The sequence below is a fragment of the Macrobrachium rosenbergii genome, chromosome 49 (genome assembly GCF_040412425.1).
Source record: "Macrobrachium rosenbergii isolate ZJJX-2024 chromosome 49, ASM4041242v1, whole genome shotgun sequence".
Taxonomy (NCBI): Eukaryota; Metazoa; Arthropoda; class Malacostraca; order Decapoda; family Palaemonidae; genus Macrobrachium; species Macrobrachium rosenbergii.
The window spans coordinates 39756106-39780814 of record NC_089789.1 but is presented as its reverse complement, the minus strand read 5'-3'; the positions used below and the strand labels follow the sequence as shown (position 1 = coordinate 39780814).

Genomic DNA, 24709 nt, shown 5'->3' with positions numbered 1-24709 from the left:
TGGGCAGCTAAATTTAAAGAGACTAAAAATAATTCATGAAATGATGGAAAGCACTGTAACTAAGGAATGAAAGGATGTTCACATGCCATTTTTCTAAGTGATAATTTCTGGCTAACAATATTGAACCTTACAAATTCAAAAGAGTGAGGATATTTCAATAATATGCTGTACAGCAATATATATACAACTGATGAAGGAAGATTTATGATATATAAAACATTAAAAAAGTACACTATAATGATTATAATTCTAAAAACAATACACTACCTTCCAAACACAAGTCTGCATGGGAAAATTCCAGGCACCAATCCCTCCAATGACTCCCAAAGGCTCCCGCTGTACCATAGCGAAGGACCCACCACTGAGAGGAACGTGCTGACCTGCAATGTATATAATATCTGTGCTCATACAAAGAAAAATAACAAAAGTAAGGTATAAACACAAAACAGAACTTTAACTTTATTATTTACGTAATTACAGAATAGTTATTTCATAAACACATTCTGAGCAACATTTAATTTGTTGATCCCTGAACTGTGAGATAGTGAATATGGATATTATACCATCCCTCTTCTATGAAATTTACCGACTGATAATGCTGTCTTTTAACAGTTCTCTACTATCACATAAGCAAAGAGTTCTTTTAATGGGCAGCAAGATGTCTACTGTACAACTGCATTTATTCCACGTTACTTCATAAAACATCTGTCACAACTTTCCAAATTTTGCTCAGATGGACTTCATTTACAGCAGTACAATGAATGACTATACACACACAATGACAAGAGATCTGTTGCTGTGTGGCTGAGGTAACTTCTCACTTCAGACCCCTGTCTTAAAATCTGCTGAAATAAAAATGAAAAAAATATGATATAGTACTTACCCACTATGGCACCAGCTACTCCACCATAATACTCAAGAGCATCTGCACATGATGCTATGTCAACTCTTGCTTCCCATATTGGTTTTCCAGTATCTCTGACCTACGAAATTACAAATGATATTATATACTGTTCAAAAGTTCTTTAGCACTGTATGTGTGCCACATTGAAGGTAATACCATCAGAGAGAGACTAGAGAGAGAAGATATCTATTTCAACACATAGTTTAATTCTTTCATCTAATGATTAAAACTTGAAATTTAACATATTTTTGTATTAAAATTTCATCCAGATTTATAAATTACCACTGGATTTATCAAAGCCAGTAATACCAGCATACTGCCAGCCAAGGCTGTGCTAAAAAATTCTATGTTTACTGTAATACAGTGTTTAAATTGTACTATACATGAAATATAACACTGGGCATTCATATAATTATATTAAACATGAAATGCTTCAACTGCAGTAAGATGTGCAAACTTTTCTGGTTGAGTAGGGCGTTATGTATGTTAACTGTCATGAGGTTTTTCTTTATTCTGTATTACTGCAACACACAAAGTCAGTATGCTACCTGTTTTTTACAGCTAAAAGGAAGTTCTTGCAATCCTTTGTTGGGCACTCACAAGAATATGACTAAACAAGAAAGAAAAGTGGAAAAAAATATTACTGTACTGATATGAGTCATGGAATACTCTACATTTTGGAAATGCTGCTACTTGTACTAATTCTGAATATCAAACATAGAAATAGCAATCTTGTAGGCCCTTAATTTATTTGAAGAGTAAAGTATACAGAATATCTGATTAAAACTTACCTCTAGCTTAGAAATATCTTCCAAATTTTCACGGATGATTCGACCAGCTTCCAATAATTTCTGACCACGTTCCCTACCCGAGAGCTGGAAAAAAGCATCACGATTGTAGTATTTTACCCATAATTCTTGACACTTAAAAACAACGGACCTTTGGCACAAAGTATAGAAAGCACTCACCTTACTCCAATGTGGAAACACTTCTTTGGCAGCTGCTACAGCACGTGCCACTTCCATTTGTCCAGAGACAGGGACTTCACACATCAGCTTTCCTGTTGCTGGCTCTATGACCTGTTTTAATAGGAGTTACCATTTAAATTCTAATACTAACTGTGCATTCTATTAACAAATTATTAAGGTTTAAGTATGTGTTTTTTTTCTAGTGTGAAGAGGAAGTTAAATCTGGTAAAAGGCTTCTTTAGCTCTCAAAGTAATTTCCTATAGTACACAGTCCACTAACTTGTCAGTGGACTGTATACTGTACAAAATTATTTACCTTTCAGGTAAATCCACTTTTTAACTCTAAACTAGTATAAAGATTTTACCATACGCCCATGTAGAGGAGCTAATGCCCAACAGCCAGCATCCTGGGGTTATATTTCTTCTACAACATATACCAAGAAATTTGTATTAACATATCTTGCTTTCCACTAAACAAGCTTTTACCATTTAGTTTTACTTTTAGTCGGCATTAATAAATCGTACGTGACCACTCACAGCTATTAAAACAAATTCATTTAAAACTGACCGAATTCTCAAAACTAAGAAAATTAGCACTAACAAAACCATGAATTACATAAATATCAAATGCAATAAATAGGTTGTCTACTCTGCTTACCTTCATGCTGTGAGAAGCATCACATGGCTCACATCTTTTACCCGCAACATAATTCCAGGGGCCTGCTACCATCCTGGTTAGCCCACGACTGAGTATTCGCGCACTGGCCATCTAAAATGTAATTTTATTAGATTAATGAATAATAATCAAGGTACACTATAAGGTTTTAGTTTCACCTTAGAAAATGTTCTATTGTCAAATTCCACAACTGGATTTAGCCCTAAACCTAGTACTGACAGCATGAATAAGCAAGCAAGTCAACATTTACATAAAATATTTACCATTGTCTTACTGTACTTCTCTCTATATAAAAGTACAGTCATTTTGAGTCTATATACAGCAACAATACATTTCCCCTGAGGATATCTATTATGCTTCAACTTTCAGAGATATACAGTATTACAAATAATATTGATCTTTAATTTTTATAAGATCATATTCAATTACAGAAGTCACATGATTGCGCACTACAACTGAGACTGTATTTCATCATACTAAACATACAAAGATAAACGACTAAATTATAAAAACTACGCTGCACTCTGCATTCTGACAAATATCACAAAACTTCAATGATACTAATTCACTATCTTGCAACTCCCAGTAACGGTCTGATTATGCAAATTCTAGATCATTTGTGGCATATGTTGAGTGGCTGAAGCAGCACCGAGTTACTGCAGAATATCTGAAATAATATCTTACCAGCTATTTAGTTTTGAAATCTCCTAGGATGAATAGCGTGCATAATTTATTTTTTTAGTACTTAAGTATACCTTAGTTTTACCGGGAACTAGTTTGCATTGTTCTTGATGTGCAACTTTCATGGGTGAAAACTTATCCATCTATGCCGCACAACAATAGTGATGAAACTAACGACTTTACATAGTCAAATTATATCGCTGAAGTGGGTGACTATAGGTTGGTCTGGGTCACTTGCCAGGTAGGACCTGGTAAACTAGGTTAGCTTAGGAAAGGCTAGATTAGAAGGTATCACATAAAAACCACTGTAATTTCTTTTAATGCCTCCTGACCATCTAAGACTAGACACTCTAGGTTAGGCTACATTAGGAGGTGTCCCAGCAAGCTAATTGTTGTTCTCATACTATGTGATTCACTTGTTTTAGCCTACCTCCATCTGAAAAAAAAGTTTCCCACTGAGGTTTCCAATCATTTTTAAATGTCAGAAGGTTGTACTGAGATAAAAGCATTTCCAAATGATCTGTGACTGAGTTATTTTAAAAAAAATACTGGAAAAACTAACTTCAATATTGAATTCCATTACGCCTACCCAACATCTATATCACATTAGTTTATTTAAGCTTTCAAGCCAAGCACAGAGGCACTTTTGGCCATTCAGTGCTTGAGACAGTGAAAAGGGGGAACTGGAGAAGTTGGACAGTACAACAAAGAGAACCAGAAAACAAAGGGGATGAAGTACATGAATCTCAAGTGGAACTGGGAGACCACCCCACAGGTGCCAGTTAAAGAGGGTGAACAGCAAGATTGGAAAAAGGAATCGGGTATGGAGGTAAAGTACGTTAAAAAAGTGGGCGCAGCTAAAAAAGCACATTAGACGGCTAGGTTCCAAATGACAGCTGTCATTTCCACAACACATGGGACTAAAAGTACAGACCTACTATACAGTACTGTATTTACAAACAGCAAGCCTATCAGCAGCCTATTATTCAGCCTAGTCTGTAGGCATAACCTGCTGAGCTAAGCATATCTTAAGTATTTTACTTTCAACCATTGCAGTCAAGACCTGGAAATATCATTATGTTATTTTTTAATGTGTGCTTTGAACATTTCTGACATCAGATTTGTTAGCAAATGAATACTTTTAAAGACAGTGGGGATAGCCTGTAAGGGGGAAAGTGTAGTGGGGTTTTTGGGTGGGGGGAAAACACAAAAGTGAAAATACATGGACCTTAATCCCATTGATGGTTCTTATTCAGAAAAATTAAAGTTTATGGAATGTTTTCAAAATAATATCATGCACTAGGGTATGGACCTGATACCCTAGGTTAGGTTAGGTACGGTTGGTTAGGTCATTTGCCGAGATAAAGAACGTCAGAGATGCTGAAAGCATGAAAGCACACTTTAAAACAGAGGAAAATTATATTTCAAGTCCAAAATGCGGTAATGGCTCAAATTAAATTTGACCCATCCAAGGTTATTCCTTTCCTTAAACTGTAAGGGTCCCAGCTAAACTACCTGCGGTAAAACATCATCGGTTAGGCTAAGTTGTTAGACACTAAATTAACTTTCCTGCATTACACAACGGATGTCACTACATGAAAATCATTTCCGATTCGTGTCAAAGGTCTAACCTACCCAAAATTTAAGGATATGGGTCAAAAACTAACTCGTTTTGCTTACCATAGCTTTCTATAGTCAAACAGAGCCTGAAGGTATGTGCTTACCTTCGTGGGTACAGTCGCTAGTGCCCAGTCCACAATCTTTCACTTGCCCGTCATCCTACCCTTAGGTACGGCTTCAGAGAATTGAAGAGTGGGTATTTTGTATTTATTAAACACAATTACCCGTTTTTATCTAATTTACCTTACATAATATTATTATTTTAGTAAGGATATTACATCTTGATTATAAACACTGCATAAATTGGTAAGATACGCGAAGATTATTCACTATTATGTAAATCGGATGTTACATCTCACATGTATACTCCGTCAGCTGTTGGGTTATGACATTTAACAGGTGGTTAAATTCGCAGTACGAGAACGCACGCTTTGTAAAATGTCCTCATTGACAGAATCTCATTCACAAAACTAGATTAGGAAATTTAGTTTCAATGACATCTGATTTTTTTTCATTTCTGTGATTTTTGATCGGTAATCATGGAAAATTTCCATAGTTTTAAAACGCCATCTTTTCTCTATGCACTCGGTCTTCGGTAAAACTGATGATGCCTGCTTATGTAATCCAAACGACAATATAAGTTTAGACAATAACCTTTGCCAAAGTTATAGTGATGTTCAAGCACCACGGGGGAAAAGAGTAAGCTTATATCTTAGGCTAGAATACTGTACTGGGAGAAATTGTTGAAATGAGGTCTTCAAGTGGAATAAAACCAACTATGGCGGTTTTTTTCAAGTGGTTAGTCACATACCTATATCATCTCTGGGAAATTCTTTATAAAAATAAGAAAAAGGCCTACGATTTTACCAAGATCACTTGCATCTATTCTAATTTGAATTCTACACATCGGTATTTTGCACTTTCCCTCTACTCGAATTCCTTGAATGAGGCCATCAGTTTCACAATTTATTTTCGAGTAATGTATTCTCATTCTAAAAATATCTTTGTTGTCAGATTAAGATACCTCGCCAACCTCAAAGTTCTAGTGTATTCATGACGTTACCACCATATAACCATCAGAGCAAATCCCACTTTTCAACAAGAATGAACGAGAAGAGTAAAATACACTCCCATTCTTTAGGATCTACAGAGAAATTGATGATTTAAAGCCATGACGTGGTCAATTTAGGAGGGTTCCCTGTTATATTAGTTTTTATCTATTTTTATTTTTAAGAATAAGAAAAATCGACATAGTGTGCCTCTTTTTCGTAAGCACCAAATTCTTCAGGGTTACGGCCTTCTTGAATATCTCTCTCACACAAACCCACTCTCTCTCTCTCAATAACCAGCGATCAAAGTCACTGATGAATAACTGTCCTTAACTTTCTTTAAAGAAAATAGTCTATACGATGCTAAGGAAGAATAAGAACTGTTGCTTTTATTTTTAATGGCGCCTTGTCAGAGTCCAGTAGCAACTACTTTTCTAAAAGGAAAAAAAAAAAGAATATGGGTCTCTAAACCAGGGACATATACGAGTATACTGTATTCGTGATGGGAGTCGTGATGGGTCTATGGTACACAGATTCCTCAGAATCCTGCCATTAATATTCGGCTGAGGTATTTGGGTTCTTTACATAAATTTTCTCATCGATGCTCCTTTTACAGTACAACCGTATATTGTATTTATGATATAGTATAGAGTATATATGTAGTATGGATTTACAGCGGACACATGTCTATGCAAGTATACACACGTGTTATATACATATATATACATGTATACACATACATGAATATACAGTATGTATATATATATATATATATGTATATATATATATATATATATATATATATTGTATATGTGGTATCTTCTTCTTCCCAGCTTGTTCCCCATTTTTTATGGGGTCACTATATATATATATATATATATATATATATATATATATATATATATATATATATATTAGTAGTCACGGTATATATGAACATGAACTACTCTGGAACTACGTATGTAACTATATACAATAAAGTAATAGTTAGCCCAGCCTCAAAGGTACAAGGAATAGGCCTACTTACCAGAGGGGGTTTGGGCTTCCTTGCATGGAGCATTGCTCTTGTTCACATTCATGAGCTGTGTGTGTGTGTGTGTGCGTGTGTGTGTGTTTGTAATTCATCTTCACTTGGATAAATCCACGAAAGGAAACGCATCTTTTGCTTTAAAAGTACGATGTTTGGGAATGATGCATTGCCGCCTGTGGACAGTGAGGAGAAATTATAGGTGAAAGAATTTGGTATCTATGAGGTTAAGATATTTCGATGACTTTGATGAGCAAAAAAGCAAAGTTATGGGAATATATGAGTGCCTGGGCCATAGAACAATGAATGTCACCTTTGGTGAAGGCGAAGACGACAGATTCTGTGGGAGAGAATGCAACAGATAACATGTGGCGCGATATGGGAGTACGTACAAGGAAATGGTTACACCAGTCAGACGTTATCAAGAAACTATCTATAGGATTTTAAAAGATTAAGGAAAGGCATTATTCTCAGTGAAAGCAACCGCCCCATTCAATAAATATATATATATATATATATATATATATATATATATATATATATATATATATAAATATATGTATATATATACATATATAATATATATATATATATATATATATATATATATATATATATATATATATATACGCTGAGACTTCCAAATGATCCATCAACACTCTTTACTTGCTGGAAGACCCAGCTGTCATGAAAATAAAATTATATTTTAATTTCGTCCGTAAAAGTCACATAACCTTATTGGAAAACCATTCCACAAGGTCGCACTGGGCATTATACTTAGTGATTTGATTTTGACATCATACCAAGCACAAAATTCAAATTTTTCTTTTTCATTTAGATTTCCCTTTAGCACCTACAAACCAAATGCTCGGAGACAGTTTGATTGTTATTCACAAAAAAACACCAATAAATATTCAAAACGTGGTGTTACAAAAAAAAAAAAAACAAGATGTAAATTAGTTTTCGTTCCTTTTTCTGTACTGAAGAGCCATTGTGATTTGGAAAACAGTGTTTGGAATCACACGTCGATGACTAAATTTAGATGAAAAGGAATTCTTCTAGTTTTGAAGGCGTTAAATTCTTTCGGTATTCACGTGGACGAGTCCTGTGAGGTAACGAGGGTCTAATGAACGCGTCTTCAGAGGTAAGATGGGCAAATGAACGCGCCCTCACAGTAATGGAGGCATATGAATGCAGCCTGTGATGTAACGATTCTCAAATGAACACACTCCTTGATGCAATGAGGTCACATGTACGCGTTTTATAACACAGTCCTTTGAAATAAGGGTCAAATGACCACGCCCTTTGATATAACGAGTCAAATAAGTTCTTCGACGTATCAGTGGTCAACTGGACGTGCTTTCTGGTATAACTTAATCAGATATTTAGGAGGGTCAATGGAACGCATTTTCTGAGATAACTCAGTTAGATGTAACGGAGGTCAAACGAAAGTGTTTTCTGAGATAACAGGGACAAACGAACACGTCCGTTGATGGTACGAGGATCAAACGAACACGCCCTTCGACATTGCGGGTTCAAATGAATACGCGCTCTGGGATGACGCAGTCAGACGTACAGAACCTTTAATAGGTTCAAACCTTATTAAAACTCCTTGAAATGAACTGGCTTTCTGAGGGAACAAGGATAGACGAACACTTTTCTGACGTAACGGGGTTAAAATCACCCGGCTTTCTGAGATACAGAGATTAAATGACGACGTCATTTGACGTAGCCGGGTCAAATGAACGCAACTTTAGATATATCGGGGTCAAATGAATAGACAGTCGAATGCAACAGGAATCAAACAAACGCGCTTTCTGAGCGCCATATGCCATGTTCTTTGAGATATCCAGCGTCAAACAAACGCCTTCTTATGAGGTAACGGCCGTAAACTTTTACAGCTTTTAATTCCCCCTTTCTACTGGGACGGAGCGTTCGTAATTATGCTTCTATTTTTAATTCTTCAATTAGTTCTACCCTTCACAAGGTACTCCTACATTTCTGGTCCCGTTTCTCGTTAAAAGTTGAATGGAGTGATTTTCCATGACAACTTTACGGCCAATAACCAACTTTCGAAAAGTAAGCAAAAACACCATTATTGATCATCATTAATTCGTCTTAGTTTTCTCATAACTGATCTCTCTCCCTCTCTCTCTCTCTCTCTCTCTCTCTGTATTTCCTACTATCTTCTGTAATTTCTTTTAAATGAATACTGCATTCTCTGGAAGCTTAAATTTCAAGTCAATGGCACCTGTAGGCTTGTTCAGTATGAACAAGGGTCATCTTCTGAATAATAATAATAATAATAATAATAATAATAATAATAATAATAATAATAATAATAATAATAATAATAATAATACTGGGAAATGAGTTCATACAATTCTATGATACTCTTCTATAATGATTGTTTTTCTTATAATTATTATTCAAACGCATAAACCTTTATACAGTGCAATCCTAACAAGCTATCGCATTGCAAAGCAAGTTCTCACAGAACAGAATGACTGTTTGTGAAAAAACTGACTCAGAACAGAATGACTGTTTGTGAGAAAACTGACTCACAGAACAGAATGACTGAAAAAACTGACTCACAGAACAGAATGACTGTTTGTAAAAAAAAAACTGACCCAGAACATAAGGACTGTGAACAAACTGACTCACAGAACAGAATGACTGTTTGTGAAAAAACTGACGCACAGAACAGAATGACTGTTACCGACTCACAGAACAGAATGACTGTTTGTGAAAAAACTGAGAGAAAAGAACAAATAACAAATGAATACATTAAAATGCAAATAAAAAAGTAAAGACGACATGCCAAAATAAAAACTGCGGCCTTATGACAAATCACTTTAAAGTCAAGTTTCTTTGCGTTAGGCACAATTTCATCATTAAAATTCTTAGACTCGGAGAAGTGAGGCTCAAAAAAAGGAAGTAACACAAACCAGGAAAAAACCCTTAGTAAGAATTAAAGAAAGGTCTGAAGGAGAAAAGCTTAAAGAATGAGGAAAGACTTAACGAACGAAACGAACACTCGGAGAGAAAAGACTAAACCAGAGGAAGGAAAATGAGGAATAACATTTGATGTGTCACCAGCGAGTGTAACAGAACGTGGTACCTTTCGTTGTCTCCTCAGCGATTTCTTGTTCCATCATACTGGTTTTATTCCTGTATTTCCCGCAGGAGTAAGACTAAAGAGTCAGGTATTAACCTTCGCCAGCTTCCTTCGGAACTGTGCTGCCTCCTGACCGTCGCTTTCTCTTCTAGCTAAACACGAAAAGCAAAATAATTTAGGAGGTTGTAATTTTACGGGTTGCTCCTAATGAATCTACACCTCCACTCTCCCTGTCATTTATCTTTTTTAATTATTCAGAGCTCCTTCCAATTCTTTTCTCTATTTTGTGTTATTTATTTGGCGCTGGACCCAGCAACACAAGTCAGAATTCTGGAGGGAAATTAGTATATGTTTGATTTTCATTTTCAGATAATTAATGTTCAAGGATCAGATGGACGAAAATGACATCCGTCTATTGTCAATAAAATATTCGTTTACATTATTTGGAACTGAACCATACTTGTTGATGTGGCTTAGTCGACAGGCAAATATGGAATAATCATTGTAAATAGCAATGATATATATTATTATATTTTACAACAGAATAAGGTAACGGGTACAAGTTTATACGTAGATATAAACCAAAAATAATAACAGAGTAAGAACTAGAAAATGGAAGTGTTGGTCTAGCCACTGATGGACTCTGATGTCACAAGACGCCATTGAGGATTACCGCCAGGGATTGGAAACAATTACATGTAGGCTCGATTCTTGGTTGGCTGAACAGCATCCAGAGGTTCATATCAGGTCTCTTATTCCCTTTAAGACCTTACAGCACTTGCCTTGTCTTTGGGCAAGAGCCCTTGATGGCACAAAATAGGTTTAATCTGAAAAAAATCAACCACTCTTTTCTATATAGGGAAATAAACATATAATCTATTTATTTCTGAAACTTCGGGGGAAAAAATAGCTTCAATGTTTTAAAGGAAAACTGATAACATAAGGTGGCAGTTGTTTGCTTTTTTGTTGGGGGCTGGGGGGTGGGAGGAGAAACCTAAAATGTAGTTTTGTGCGAAAATTGGCAAGAAAATCATTTCAATAAATTAAATACAAAATTGGAAATCTATATTTCTGGGGAATTATCTGGAGTACAATGTTGCTAATGATTACCCAATTATAAGCAAATTTCAGTGTTTTGGCAGAAAACCTAAATGTTATCTTTGTGACAACACAGACAAATTTTTTTTCAATAATTTTCAATCATTTTAGGAGTATACTTGATACAAAATTTTTGGTTATTAGCATAATAAGTAAGTGGGATAAATTGCCAGATGACCGCAGATGAAACTTGATTTATTATTATCGCTGTTACTACTAGTAGTAGTAATAGCAGCAGTTATATGAGCCGACGCCCAGCTCTGTGGCCGAGAAGGCTAGCTACTAGACATAGATAGTATTAGTAGCAGTAGAAACGAACTATAGAGTAGTAGGAATATGCCTCGTTCTATCAGTATCCATATCAGCGCTGATAAAGATGACGCCAACAAAATTTCTACTAGATTACGAGTCCCGATAATAATAATAATAATAATAATAATAATAATAATAATAATAATAATAATAATAATAAGAAGAAGAAGAAGAAGAAGAATTCACTTTTAATTCAAATATCTAACATCAGCCTTCTCGTATACCAACTGTTCTAAGCAACCCTCCCCTCCCCTCCCCACCCCTACCAACCCACCCTCCACCCAACCCAGGAAAAAAAAAAAAATAACGAACATTCGTAGCCGGCTCGTTTTAAACACCATTAAAATCTCCTCATTGCTGCAGTTTTCCCTCCTCGTAACTGTATTTAATTTCACGCAACGGCGGCGCCGCTGGACCCAATTCACCACCAGTAAGGAACCACAGTTAGCGCGAACTCAAAAAAAAAAAAAAAAAAAAAAAAAAAAAAAAACCTGGCCTTTGTATTTACCGTGTTACTTAATTGCAGGAATTTTTCAAGTTTAGTCTCGAATTGTCTGTATAAATACATCTGGTTGCTTTTTTTTTTCTCCATTCGATTTATTTATCAACTGTCTACGATAAACTGTAAATAACATTAAAGTTATCTAAAGCATATTTATCGCCTTTTTTTATTGCAGTTTGTCAACTAAAATATACATGCTTTGATATATATATATATATATATATATATATATATATATATATATATATATATATATATATATATATATATATATATATATATATATATATATTTATAATAAGTAATAATACACAATCACATGTGTAACAGAGATAAATTTCTAACTAACTTCGGGATCGAACCCAGCTCTCTCAATTGTGGGGCCAGCCAGTTGGTAGCGCCTTTGCCTTTCAACTGAAAGACCTGGGTTCGATCCCAAAGTGAGTCGGAAATGTATTTCTGTTACACACGTGATCGTGTGTTTGTTACTTAAATAAGTACACACACACACAAACACATATACGGTATATACATTATAAATATAATATATATATATGTGTGTGTGTATCAAGGCATGAATATCTTAGTTTATTAACTGCGATAAACAAAACCATAATATATGTATGTATGTATATATATATATATATATATATATATATATATATATATATATATATATATATATATATATATATATATATATATAATGAAATCAGAATGCAATAAAAACCACTCTAACTGGGTAGAGAATAAGTTATTGTAGATACAAAACCATGTCTACAGCCAATACAAAGATACAAAACCATGTCTACAGCCAATACAAAGATACAAAAACATGTCTACAGCCAATACAAAGATACAAAACCATGTCTACATCCAATACGAAGATACACAACCACGTCTACAGCCAATACGAAGATACAAAATCACGTCTACAGCCCACACGAAGAAGCACGCAAGACGAAGAAGAGATATCGGAGGTAATTTACCGCTTTAATCTCCCGGAGTTCTCTTCCCCTTTTGAAATTCTGATTAGTATTAAGACTGGAAGGGATCGGACTAAGTTACGCTCTTCTTCTCCGAAAGAGTTCTTGGAATTTATGGCAATTTAATCCTCGGCTTCTTCTTCTTCTTCTTCCTGACGCGACGAAGCTCATGCTCGTAAAGTGACGCGTTTTATCGATCGTTACTTTTTTTCTTTTTTTGGGGGGTGGGGGGTTTCAAACTTAATGTGATCGTGTAGCCTCGGTTTATGTGGTTTGGTTTAAAGTCAGCAAAGCAGTCATTAGATGGAATACATGGTACAGAGGGGGATATCGGTTCGAGGGGAGGGCGAGATCGTGTTGTGGGGGCGGGGGCGGGTGGAATAGCTACCCTCTTATCTATTTACGGTAGAGAAGGGCATGAGGTTAGCAACGTCATCCCAAAAGGTTTGATGCGAACTGGGAGGTTAACGCCTTTTGGGGTTAACTCTACAACGGAAAAAAGGCATATCGCTACGCATACATACATACACACACACACACACACACACACGCAGATATATATATATGTGTGTGTGTGTGTGCGCGCCTGTGGGTCAATGATTTGACTATGTACATAAGTATTTTGAACAAAAATGTTCGTCTTCCCCATCCATTAACGGCACGCTTTTACAACAATCCTAAAAACTCTGGAGTTCAGCGTAACTTTAAGAAACGTCCCTGCCATTAATCTCCAGTGTAATGGAGGAGCCAATGCATTCCCATTTATTTTAAGCAACGACTTAACCAAACACTATGAGTCTTGGCTGCCGTTGCATTTACACGCAGAAGCTGTAAAATCGACTCCGATAATGACATAAATCATAGTCCGCTTCTGGAGGGAGTCTGGCCGACGACTGGGAATAAGCCTAAAGGCCCGAGGCTTAGGCTTAAGCCTTGGTCTGGCGTGACTGAGTTGTGGAGGAAAGGTGACGTTGGTATGCTGTATATAAATACATACCAGTGATTTAGGCACAGGGAAATTACGGCGGGTGACATGAGAAATAGCGATAAAGGGGAGAATGTAATTGTCCTTCTTTTCATCAATAGTAAGAATTTTTTTTATGGTAAATGTGGGTCATTTGATAGAGGTCATGCAAGATGAATGCTACTGGGTTTCTGTTTTTTTTTTATTATAATACATTCAAATGTACAGGTAAAATCTGAGACCCAGAAACTGTAGGTAACCAGTCTTCACGATGTGCTTTATGATAAAGTTGGTAAAATGTAATTGTGACTGTACGATTCTTTTCATATATATTGAGCAGAAGGATTTTCTGACATGGTAACTATGTGTTATCTGACACTGTTCATGAAGGTGAACGTGACTGCATATTATTTTTCATAATTCACTGAAATATTACAGACTTTCATTTGGAAAGTGTTGGTGAACTGAAAGAATATTATTGATTGAATATCTCATATAACTGTTTGAGTATTTCACGGCAAGGTAAAAGCAGAAAGGAAATTTTTGATATGGAAACGAAAATGGTTATCTGTTGCTGCTGTGCGGGTGACGGAACCAAGACCTCATCCAGTGCAAGAGGAAATCATCCAAAGCCTGGTGGCTGAAATTTACGAGGCAAACCATAAATGGGGCTGTGTTTCATTCCAAACTGTAACGCCCTCGCAAAGGAAAGCTAGCTCTGTCTTTACTTAAGTTTATAGGACGTCCAGCGTATGCTCAATTTTCTCTCTGATACCTTAAGCCGCACTGACCCCTCACGACTGCCATAACAAGAGGTGAACAATTACTGCTTTTACCACCGAACTTATTATCAAAATAATTCAGTCGGGATGTGGGTTTATTTTTTCTTTACTTATCCTGCAAGTAAATAGTGACAACAACTTTTGTCTGAAGTTCTTGAAATTAGTATTCATTAAAGTTTTACGACAATGGATGCAGGCAAGGCAAGGTGCTTGCAGTAAAAGGACTAAAGAATTACTTTTTACCTTTCGGCTAGTTTATTTATTTATTTTTTTGAGGTGACTGTAAATATCCGCAGCAGACATCACAGAAATATTTCAGACAGAGGACATTATACCAGTATCTTCACAAAAGGAAGATTGTAGGCATCCTAGAACACGGAAGAAGCGAGTGAATTCTAAAATATGAAAGGGGAAGAAAAGAAAGTGCTGGCGGACAAGAGTGAATGATGATAATACGATCCCCTTTCACAGAGTAGATAAGCACTTTCCAGTTGAGGCAAATCTAACACTTGCAATTCAAGTCCACTGTTCAAGTTGTTGGAGCCTTTCGTAAATCATGCAGTGGCAACGATTCGGGTATGGGGTATACATGGGCAACCCAACCTAAACGTAATAAGTCTCGTTCTCATTATAACCATCTTCCCGTTCTCTCGGCGTCAGGCGAAGCAGAGGACACGAAATGGTTCACTGACGAGCGCAACACGCCATTTTTCATTCTGAGAAATGAATTGCGTTTCGAGTGATTTTTACGACATCCGCATACACACATAAAACGGACATTCATTCCCCTCCACAGGAAAAAAAAAAGGCGGTGACAGGCCTGACAAGAAGAAGAAGAAGAAGAAGAAGAAGAAAGAAGAAGAAGAAGAAGAAGAAAGAAAACGGGGAAAACGCCCCAACGGCCCTCGTCCCATCACCCGGCACTTCAGTCTTACTTTGGCTCGCCATCGTCGAGGGATTTTTATACGACGCTACAAATCAAGGCCATAAAATCCTTGTTATGACTCAATGAATCAGAGCCCCTGGCTTCGCAATTTTCTCTTTTTTTCCAGTTTATGTGAGAAGGGAGAGAATTGTTGTTTCTTTCCTCACACACACACAGAAGGGACGTTTTTAATTTAATATTTTCACTACTTTCGTGGTCGAACGATAAGCATCAAAGGGACCAGGTTAATAATTGTACATTCACATGACTACTACTACTACTACTACTACTACTACTACTACTACTACTACTACTACTAATTACTACTACTACTACTAATAATAATAATAATAAATTTCAAAGGGCACAAATATGACAACGGTATATTCTGTAACAAAAATCAACCTGCAATTATAAGTTTATCAAGAAATCATTTGCTGATACACTCACTGTCTCTCTGAATGAAATCCAAGCGGAGGCATGTTAGTGCTTTCATCTGTAGGTACGACAGACCAAGCAAGACTATATAATCTTTATCTTTTGCTCAAGAAACGTGCGACGACTGACAAAATGTGGTTTGCAATATTTCATGGGCCATATTTTGTTTCTTTTGTATCTTTCTGAACAAAGCTGACATATAAATAACCTACCCTGACACTATCTCCCACAGGTTATGTTTTCTGTCATACATATCATACATCCTTTTCTCGTTTAGTTATTACTTCCATGTTTTCATACAACAGATATAAATAATCATGAAGAACATGACACACAGTGTTATCATTTACTCAGTACCAAATGTTTCTACAAAAATTTTCTTATACTCTTCAGTTATTGATTCAAGTATTCAGTATCTCGCAGTTCCTGGCATTTAATACAAAGCTATATTAATTGCAAACTTTTTATCACAAGGTCAAGTAAGTCTCTCTCTCTCTCCCCTCATGAAGAACTTCACATATTATAAATAATGGTTATACTCTGTTCTGAATTATGGATGATATCAAATACAGGGGCCATGTCTCTCTCTCTCTCTCTCTCTCTCTCTCTCTCACCCGAGCCATGTAACAGTAATAGTGGCTATTTGTTTTGTCTTCGTTGTAACATTAATCTAGAACTCACGTTTGTCGCTTCGGCAACGACCTTAATGCTCCCGGGGAGGGTTGGGGTGGGGGGTGGGGGGGGGAAGGGAGCGCACAAAATCTGACAACACGTGTTGGGAATCATTTGCGCGGAGCTGTCGGACATTTGCAAATCTGTTCTCGCTAAATGCTTCATTTTCACCCATTAACCTACTTAATTTTATATTTAGTTTTTGTCAAAGAATAAATGTTATTTCCGTGACTTGACTTTGATGGTGAAATTTGAATGGAGTACTTGGTTGAGACCAACTAAAAATAAACTGATGTAAGCGAAAATACTTATAAATAACAAGAATATAAAGTCTCACAGCAATGTTCTTGAAAACGTCCTAACTCAAGTTGAGTTATTTTAAAACTTATTTTTCGATGCAAAGGATGAAAGTACGGGCAACTTACTAATCTATTTAAAGCAAAAAAAAAAAAAAAAAAAAAAAGAATGGGTCTAACACCGCAGATAAAGTATTAGAAGTCTTCGTAATCAGAGGATACAGAAGCAAGAAAAAATTCCAAAGTCTGGAGACACAAAACTGAGCAGCCTAAGTATCCCCGATTCTTGTCAAGTGAATGCGGGATGAGATGACCTGACGGGTTTGCGTGGCTGACTGGGAGGAGAAATGGCTTTTTCATCCTGCTCAACGGAGCAGTGACTGAAATATTACCTGTAAAACGTATAAAAAATTTACTAAACAGGATATGCAGAATTGCTGACTCAGGCCTATCGAAAATGGAATAAAGGGAGCGGTGACTGAAATATTACCTGTAAAACGTATAAAAATTTACTAAACAGGATATGCAGAATTGCTGACTCAGGCCTATCGAAAATGGAATAAAGGATGAAAACCACCACCAGATGGCACCACAATACTCTAAACCAATCAAAATCCCGTACTACTTTAATGAAGACGAGAATCCACTTCTTAAAACGGAACACTGTTTCTTTAAAAACAGATTTAGCATTTTCAACTATATCATCTTTCCTAGCTTCTAGCAGTCTGCACAACCAATGCGATGAAAGAAAAGAGAATATAAATTTCTTCATCATGCAGAGTAAAAATTTGACAAAAGGGAAGAAAGAAATAGGTAAAAAATGTCTGGGAGGGAATGAAGAAGTTACAGGAATGGGGTACAAGTCAGGAGATCCAATGAAGAAAATATTTTACAGGAACGCTAGTGAAAAAAATATCAAGAATATTAGAAAGCTTAGAGGTAAAGAAAAGATCAAGAACAGCTAAAGAGATAATAGGTAAAGAGAGATAAAGAATATGGTGACATCAGGGTTAAGAAAAATATACAACCTTGTGAAGTTTAAAGATAAAGAAAGGACAATCAGGTATATATTCCGGATGCTGAGTAATTTGTTTAATTTTTTTCAAAGGGAAGGGTAAGGGGCTCCTTGTATCGCTCACGAAAAAAAAGAAAAATTAAAAGAAAATATAGCTGACTAATCCACAATGGGGAAAAGTGGACTGTTGGGCTGAAAGGATAAAAGATCGAGCGAAATGTCCCTCTTCTTCATAAGCAGAAGAATCGCTGTCTTTAAAGCTAACTTCATTATTACCGCCATTACAAGGACTCCATTTCATCTTCCTAAAGCCAGAGAGAGAGAGAGAGAGAGAGAGAGAGAGAGAGAGAGAGAGAGAGAGAGAGCGTTTACTACCCTTTCTAAAAGATTCTTTAGGCTCCCTAAAAAGCGAGAGAAAGAGAAGAGAGAATTTATCACTTTCCATACGATTCTGCATGCTTCCTGGAGAGAGAGAGAGAGAGAGAGAGAGAGAGAGAGAGAGAGAGAGAGAGAGAGAGAGAGGTTTACTACCCTTTCTAAAAGATTCTTTAGGCTTCCTGAAGAGAGAGAGAGAGAGAGAGAGAGAGAGAGAGAGAGAGAGAGAGAGAGAGAGAGAGAGAGAGAGAGAGAATCACTACTTTCTCAAGATGGCGCTACTGTCATATATAGTTTTAGTTACTACACCTTAAGTCTCCTCAGTCATTAAAATCCGATTTATTTCTTTCCCATCTCTCGCTCTCATTTTGAAATACTTCCATTTTAATCTTATTAAAAGCCTTTTTCTTTCCCCCGCCTCGGCTTGGGAAACTTCTTGCAGTTCAATAAACAGTTTACGTATTTTCTTTTTTATATTTTTATTTTTTGTTTACGTTTCTACTCATAATCTCCGCCATTGCAGTGAGGTGATCGTTATCTCACGTATTTGTCTGTGTGTATATAATTGAAGAAAAGATGAAAGGATTTTTATGAAAGTGGGTGAAAAAGTTCAGTCGGTGAATCCATTCAGATGATTAGCTTTTGTGGGTTGTATCGGTTGAAACCACGGCCCATCTCATTTGCAGTTGTTCCACCTTTGAAGAAGTTATTGTTCCAACTTTGAAAAAGTTATTGTTCCACCTTTTAAAAAAAGTAATTGTTCCATCTTTGAAAAAACAGTTGTTCCACTTCTGAAAGAGTAATGGTTCCACTTCTGAAAAAGCAATTGTTACATTTCTGAAAAGTAATTGTTCCACCTATGAAAAAGTAATGGTTCCACTTTAGGAAAAGTAATGGTTCCGCCTCTGAAAAAGCAACTGTTCCACTTTTCATAAAGTAATTGTTCCACCTTTGAAAAAGCATCTGTACCACCTCTGAAAAAGTAATTGTACCACCCTTGAAAAATTAATGGTTCCACGTTTGAAAAAGCAATTGTTCTACTTCTGAAAACGTAATGGTTCCATCTCCGAAAAAGGAATTGTCCCACCTCTGAAAAAGTAACTGTTCCACCTCTGAAAATGTAATTGTTCCACCTTTGAAAAAATAATTGTTCCACCTCTGAAAAAGTAATTGTTCCATCTCTGAAAAAGTAATTGCTCCACCTTTGAAAAAGTAATGCTACCACCTTTCAAAAAGTAAACGTGGCACTCCCACACCGTAGATTTTTTTATTAATAATATTTAAAGGCTGACGGAGGTAGCGCCTAACCAATGGCTGCCGAAGAGCAAGAGCCCGTGCCGGTACAAGGAAGACTTAATCTAAAGCGAATACCGGCTTCTCTCGATATTTAAGATTAAGTTAACAGTTAAAGGGATGTATTGTTTTGTAATCCGTGTCAGCATTTTCTTTTACTGTATTAATGTGCTGAGAAGTTGCTATAAAAGTATTGGTATAGTAATGGTAAGAAATACCTCCAATGTTGCAATGTTGCACGGTGTTGTCATTGTGACGATGATAATGTAAAGAGTGAAACTTTTTTCTCTTTTTTCCAAAAACCCTCATTTTGAGCTCCATTTTTTTTCCTTTCATTTTTCTTAGGGTAGTTTGATAGATGCAGACGATTCACCACCAGTCCCGCCAACCTTTACGTAAGCAAACTAGAAAGTATTTAAAACATGTAAAAAATGCGCCGAAGTTTCTTCGGCGCAGTCGAGTTTCCTGTACAGCGTATAATCGAGGCCACCGAAAATAGATCTATCTTTCGGTGGTCTCGGTATAATGTTGTATGAGCCGCGGCCAGTGAAACGCTCAGCCGGCCGTGGTGGCTTGTCCTATAGCGTTGCCAGACGCACGATCATGGCTAACTTTAACCCTAAATGAAATAAAATGCTGAGGCTAGAGGGCTGCAATTTGGTGTGTTTGATGACAGGAGGGTGGAAGATCTTCATACCAATTTGCAGCCCTTTAGCCTCAGTAGTGTTTAAGATCTGAGGGCGGACGGACAGACAAAACCATCTCAACAGTTGTCTTTTACAGACAACTATAAACGCAATACCTCCTGAAAAAAAAAATGGGTCCTTAGCCGAATCCATTATGAAATCTGGCTATCTCTTGATCCATTATTCATCCATGCACAAAATTCCGTTGATCTGCATCAGTAACTCTTCGAGATCTCTTATGAATAAACAAACTAAACAAAGAGACGCTTGAGTACGCGAAATAATGGCAGATGAGACCTAACACGTACCTAATATATATATAACGAATCAGTTGTCGAATTTACGCGATATGAATATTCGTGTACCCGCCGAGAAAGCGTTGCGTTAAACGGTCGCCGCTTTGATCTCGTAATCACATTCATTGGTGAGGTAATGGCAAAAATAAAATCTATCGTTCGTCTGTCGGTGGGAGCTAAAATTCTGCCGAACAATTTCATTAAAAGAGCCTGCGAAAAGCTTTGCTGAAAAGAGGCAAAGGGCGAGCTGATCATTCGTCTAATTTCGCTTTAATTTTATCTAATTCATTTCGTTTGACCGTGTGCACGCATGCGCACACGGACAAACTTTATACATCCACACACACACACACACATGTATATAAATTATATATATTAAGCTTGAAACTTTGCCTCTAGAAACAAGTAAATTTTGAATATTCTTAAAAAACTAATTTTTTCTAGCCCTGTAAACCAGGATATGTTCTTTTTGTTTGCGTGGAAATATAGATAATCTAATGATATACAAGGCTTCACGATCTTCCTTGGCAGTTTGACTAGTATGATTTAATTTTAGTTTTGTTTTATTCTCAACAATATCTTTTGGATGGGAATTTTTCTTGAAGCTTTGAGTATCATTAGATTATCTATATTTCCATGCAAACAGAAAGAACATATCCTGGTTTACAGGGCTAGAAAAAATTAGTTTTTTAAGAATATTCAAAATTTACTTGTTTCTAGAGGCAAAGCTTACGATACATAAGTATTAACAAAATTAGGCAGAGATAATAAAAGAACATCCAGGGTTTATCAATGAAAATAAAAAATAAAAGCATATTCGCCAAATTCTAAAAGAATTTTGTCCGATATCAATAGAAATAAAATTAAGAGAGCTCAACCCGACCTTACAATAAACAAAATATTTAGGGATTATAAATAATAATAAAACCATTAAAAAATGAGTCGAATTTTCTCCGGCGCAATCGAGTTTTCTGTATAGCGTATAATGCTGTATAAGCCGCGGCCCATGGAACTTTCAGCCAGGCTTGGTGGCCTGTGATATAGCGTTGCCAGACGCACGATCATGACTAACTTTAACCTTAAATAAAATAAAAATTACTGAGGCTAGAGGGCTGCAATTTCGTATGTTTGATGATTGGAGGGTGGATGATCAACATACCGATTTGCAGCCCTCTAGCCTCGGTAGTTTTTAAGATCTGAGGGCGGACAGAAAAAGTGCGGACGGACAGACAAGTAGCCATCTCAATAGCTTTCTTTTACAGAAAACTAAAAACGAGGGCTCAGACGGACCTTCTACAAATCCCACAGCCACAGAAACTCTGGCAGAGAGTCGCCAAGGGGGAAGCAAAGATTAAAAGGTGACGAAATACCGAGGGAAAACTTGGTCCTTCCCACAGACGACGTTCTTAAAGTTATGACGGCTGAGACTTGTGTTCCGCATAAATCATTGTCAAGGACATGCTAATTCAACAGGTCTTTTTCGCCCCCGCGTTTGCTTGTTTCCTCTGTGTATGTGAATCTTCTTCTTGTCTTGTGAGTTGGAATGTGTAGGCTTTTTTTTTTGCGTGCACGAGGGCGCGTGTGGAATTGTATGGGCGCGTGCGCGCGATCGTGTGAGTGCTTTTGTTAGCATTTTGTGAACAGAAATTGAATTGTATGCAGCAAAGTAGTCGGATGGATATATATATATATATATATATATATATATATATATATATATATATATATATATATATATATATATATATATATTTCTGAGCATACGGCACACAGATTATCCAATTTACTGAGCCAAATATTGATAAAAGAAAAACTGATGAAAAATGAAAAGTACATCTTTCCCAAAAACAGTCAAGAAACAGTACAACTTGTCTCCTCGAAAACTATTAATTATAAATGACAAACAGAAGAGGCTCTCTCGATGAACCAAATAAGGTTAATTGAAGGAGCCTCGGAAATAAAACCGGGTAATGAAGAAGACGTTTCAGGTTCTCGACGCAATTAACAAATTACCTACTTTCATTTGACTCTGATGTGACGCCATTTCATAGCGTGCAACCAATCAATCAAGAAGCGACTTCACCTGGACTTCAAGAAGAAGAGGAACGCCGATCTCGGACTTAGCCGACGACAACAAACGCTCGTCTGGACTCTCTCGCTGAGTTTCCTTCGGCCCCTCACAACTTCGCCGAACACTTGTCTTGCAACTTTGGAAACACTTAAAACATGCTGGGTGGCTCTCTAGGAGACTTCCGAGGGACGGAACGACGCCAGTACTGAGTGTGTCACTCGCCTGAGAGAAAATTAGCCTGTGGGAAACAAAACTCGGTCAGTCTAACTCGGCCCAGAAGGCTCGGGTACAAGAGTAGGGTTCAGCGTAAGGGTGCATCCATACCGCAGCTTGATTTGCAGAAATTTGGCGCAAAGCTGGTAAGATAGTTTTCAAGTCTTTGCTGCATCTCATTGCGTATCAACTTTCGTATTCTTCATTCTTAACGGTTCTTATTCCCGTGATTTTCATGCCATGCTTAAGGATACAAGCATCCGCATATTATGAAAAAAATTACACAACGAATTGCGCAGGCATTTCCTTTAAATAACTTACATAAAACACTTCAAAATCGCCATTGCAACACTTTTTCATGAGAGGAACTAGTCACGCACACTTTGATAGGAAAAGAGTTAGAGGAAAAATAAGCGAACGAAAGCGAACGAGAGTGAGGAAAGGGGGGAAAATGAAAAAAAGAAGGAAATCACACTAGCAAAAGTGAGTGCAGAAACGGTAAAAAAAAAGAAAAAAGAAAATTAAGAAAAAATGTGATTGGTTTGGAGATTGCTCCTGGTATTTTCTTTTCCAGCCTCCAACGATTCTCCAGCTTTATATATATCTGTTCAAGACTATGTATTCCACTCCGCTGAATCGTTACTGTAACGCTGAAATCGCGATTTGAATTAGAACCTCAAAAAAGTTCAAGCGAAGATGTTATGCATTCCTGCACTAAAACAATTCTCCTCGTACTATTAATCATTTATTAACATTTTAATCTATTCATTTATTAATTTATTACTTATCTTTGTTGTCTGATAACTGATCTCTTCTTTCTGTATTTCTTATATTTTTCTGTAATTTCTTTCTTTATCTACTATCATCTCCTGTAATTCCTTTCAAATGAACACTACATTCTTCGGAAGCTAGAATTTCAAGTCAGTGGCTCCTGTGAACCGGTCCTGTATGAACAGGGTTCATCTGAATAATAATAATAATAATAATAATAATAATAATAATAATAATAATAATAATAATAATAATAATAATAATAATAACTATTATTATCACCATTATCATAATAATAATGTAAACTTTATTCTGAAGAGATGATGTTCATGAGGAGGGTACAAAAATTATAGAACAGTCGTTCTATAATCTATGGTACTAAAATCTATAAATACATATAGCTAAAGAAGTAATCGGTTAAATTTTAAAAATGTGGTGGATATTTTTTGAATCCCTTTACGAAAAAATATTAGGATAAGATGGTGTTTGGTGTGAATCTTTCATAGCGTGAAATACTATGAAAAAGAATCACTGGGATTTTGTCATCTATGAAATGAAGGAACAGAAGAAGTTTCTAAGGAAATAATCAGGTTTTATGGGGGCGACTAAGGGGGAACTTAGAGGGGAGGGGATCTTTTGAACATTCTCCATTAAAACTTCGCTAATTGTTCTCCATCCCCACAAAAATATAATAAATTGGGGAAAAACGGAATTTTTTTTCCTTCATCAACACAAACAATCTCTCTCTCTCTCTCTCTCTCTCTTAGACAAAAAAGCAAGGAAGAAAGGAGAAAAATAAGGACAGATAATGAATAAAAAAAAATAGTTTGAGAGGCTATGGTCATTAGTAACGTCCATTTAGTAATGGGTCTCTCTCTCTCTCTCTCTCTCTCTCTCTCTCTCTCTCTCTCTCTGTGTTTGGAGTGCTCCTCACATTCTTATATTTTTTCTAAGTAATTATTTTCACACGT

The 24709-nt window shown here is 36.4% G+C and overlaps 1 protein-coding gene across 4 annotated transcripts in view; it reads right to left on the bottom strand.

Moving 5' to 3' along the window:
• LOC136832278 (4-trimethylaminobutyraldehyde dehydrogenase-like) overlaps nucleotides 1-24709 on the bottom strand; it is an 86411-nt gene that overhangs the window by 10935 nt on the left and 50767 nt on the right. The window contains exons 1-6 of one of the 4 annotated variants that reach the window (XM_067093148.1): nucleotides 4954-5581; nucleotides 2531-2641; nucleotides 1873-1983; nucleotides 1696-1779; nucleotides 884-983; nucleotides 268-380 (exon numbers count right to left, since the gene is read on the bottom strand). In XM_067093148.1, the coding sequence (XP_066949249.1) occupies nucleotides 268-380; nucleotides 884-983; nucleotides 1696-1779; nucleotides 1873-1983; nucleotides 2531-2641 (519 nt within the window). In that variant the 5' untranslated portion in view covers nucleotides 4954-5581. Of the gene's footprint in view, nucleotides 1-267; nucleotides 381-883; nucleotides 984-1695; nucleotides 1780-1872; nucleotides 1984-2530; nucleotides 2642-4909; nucleotides 5582-24709 lie in introns of those variants that run through there. The other 3 variants (XM_067093150.1, XM_067093147.1, XM_067093149.1) reach the window with 3 other exon arrangements.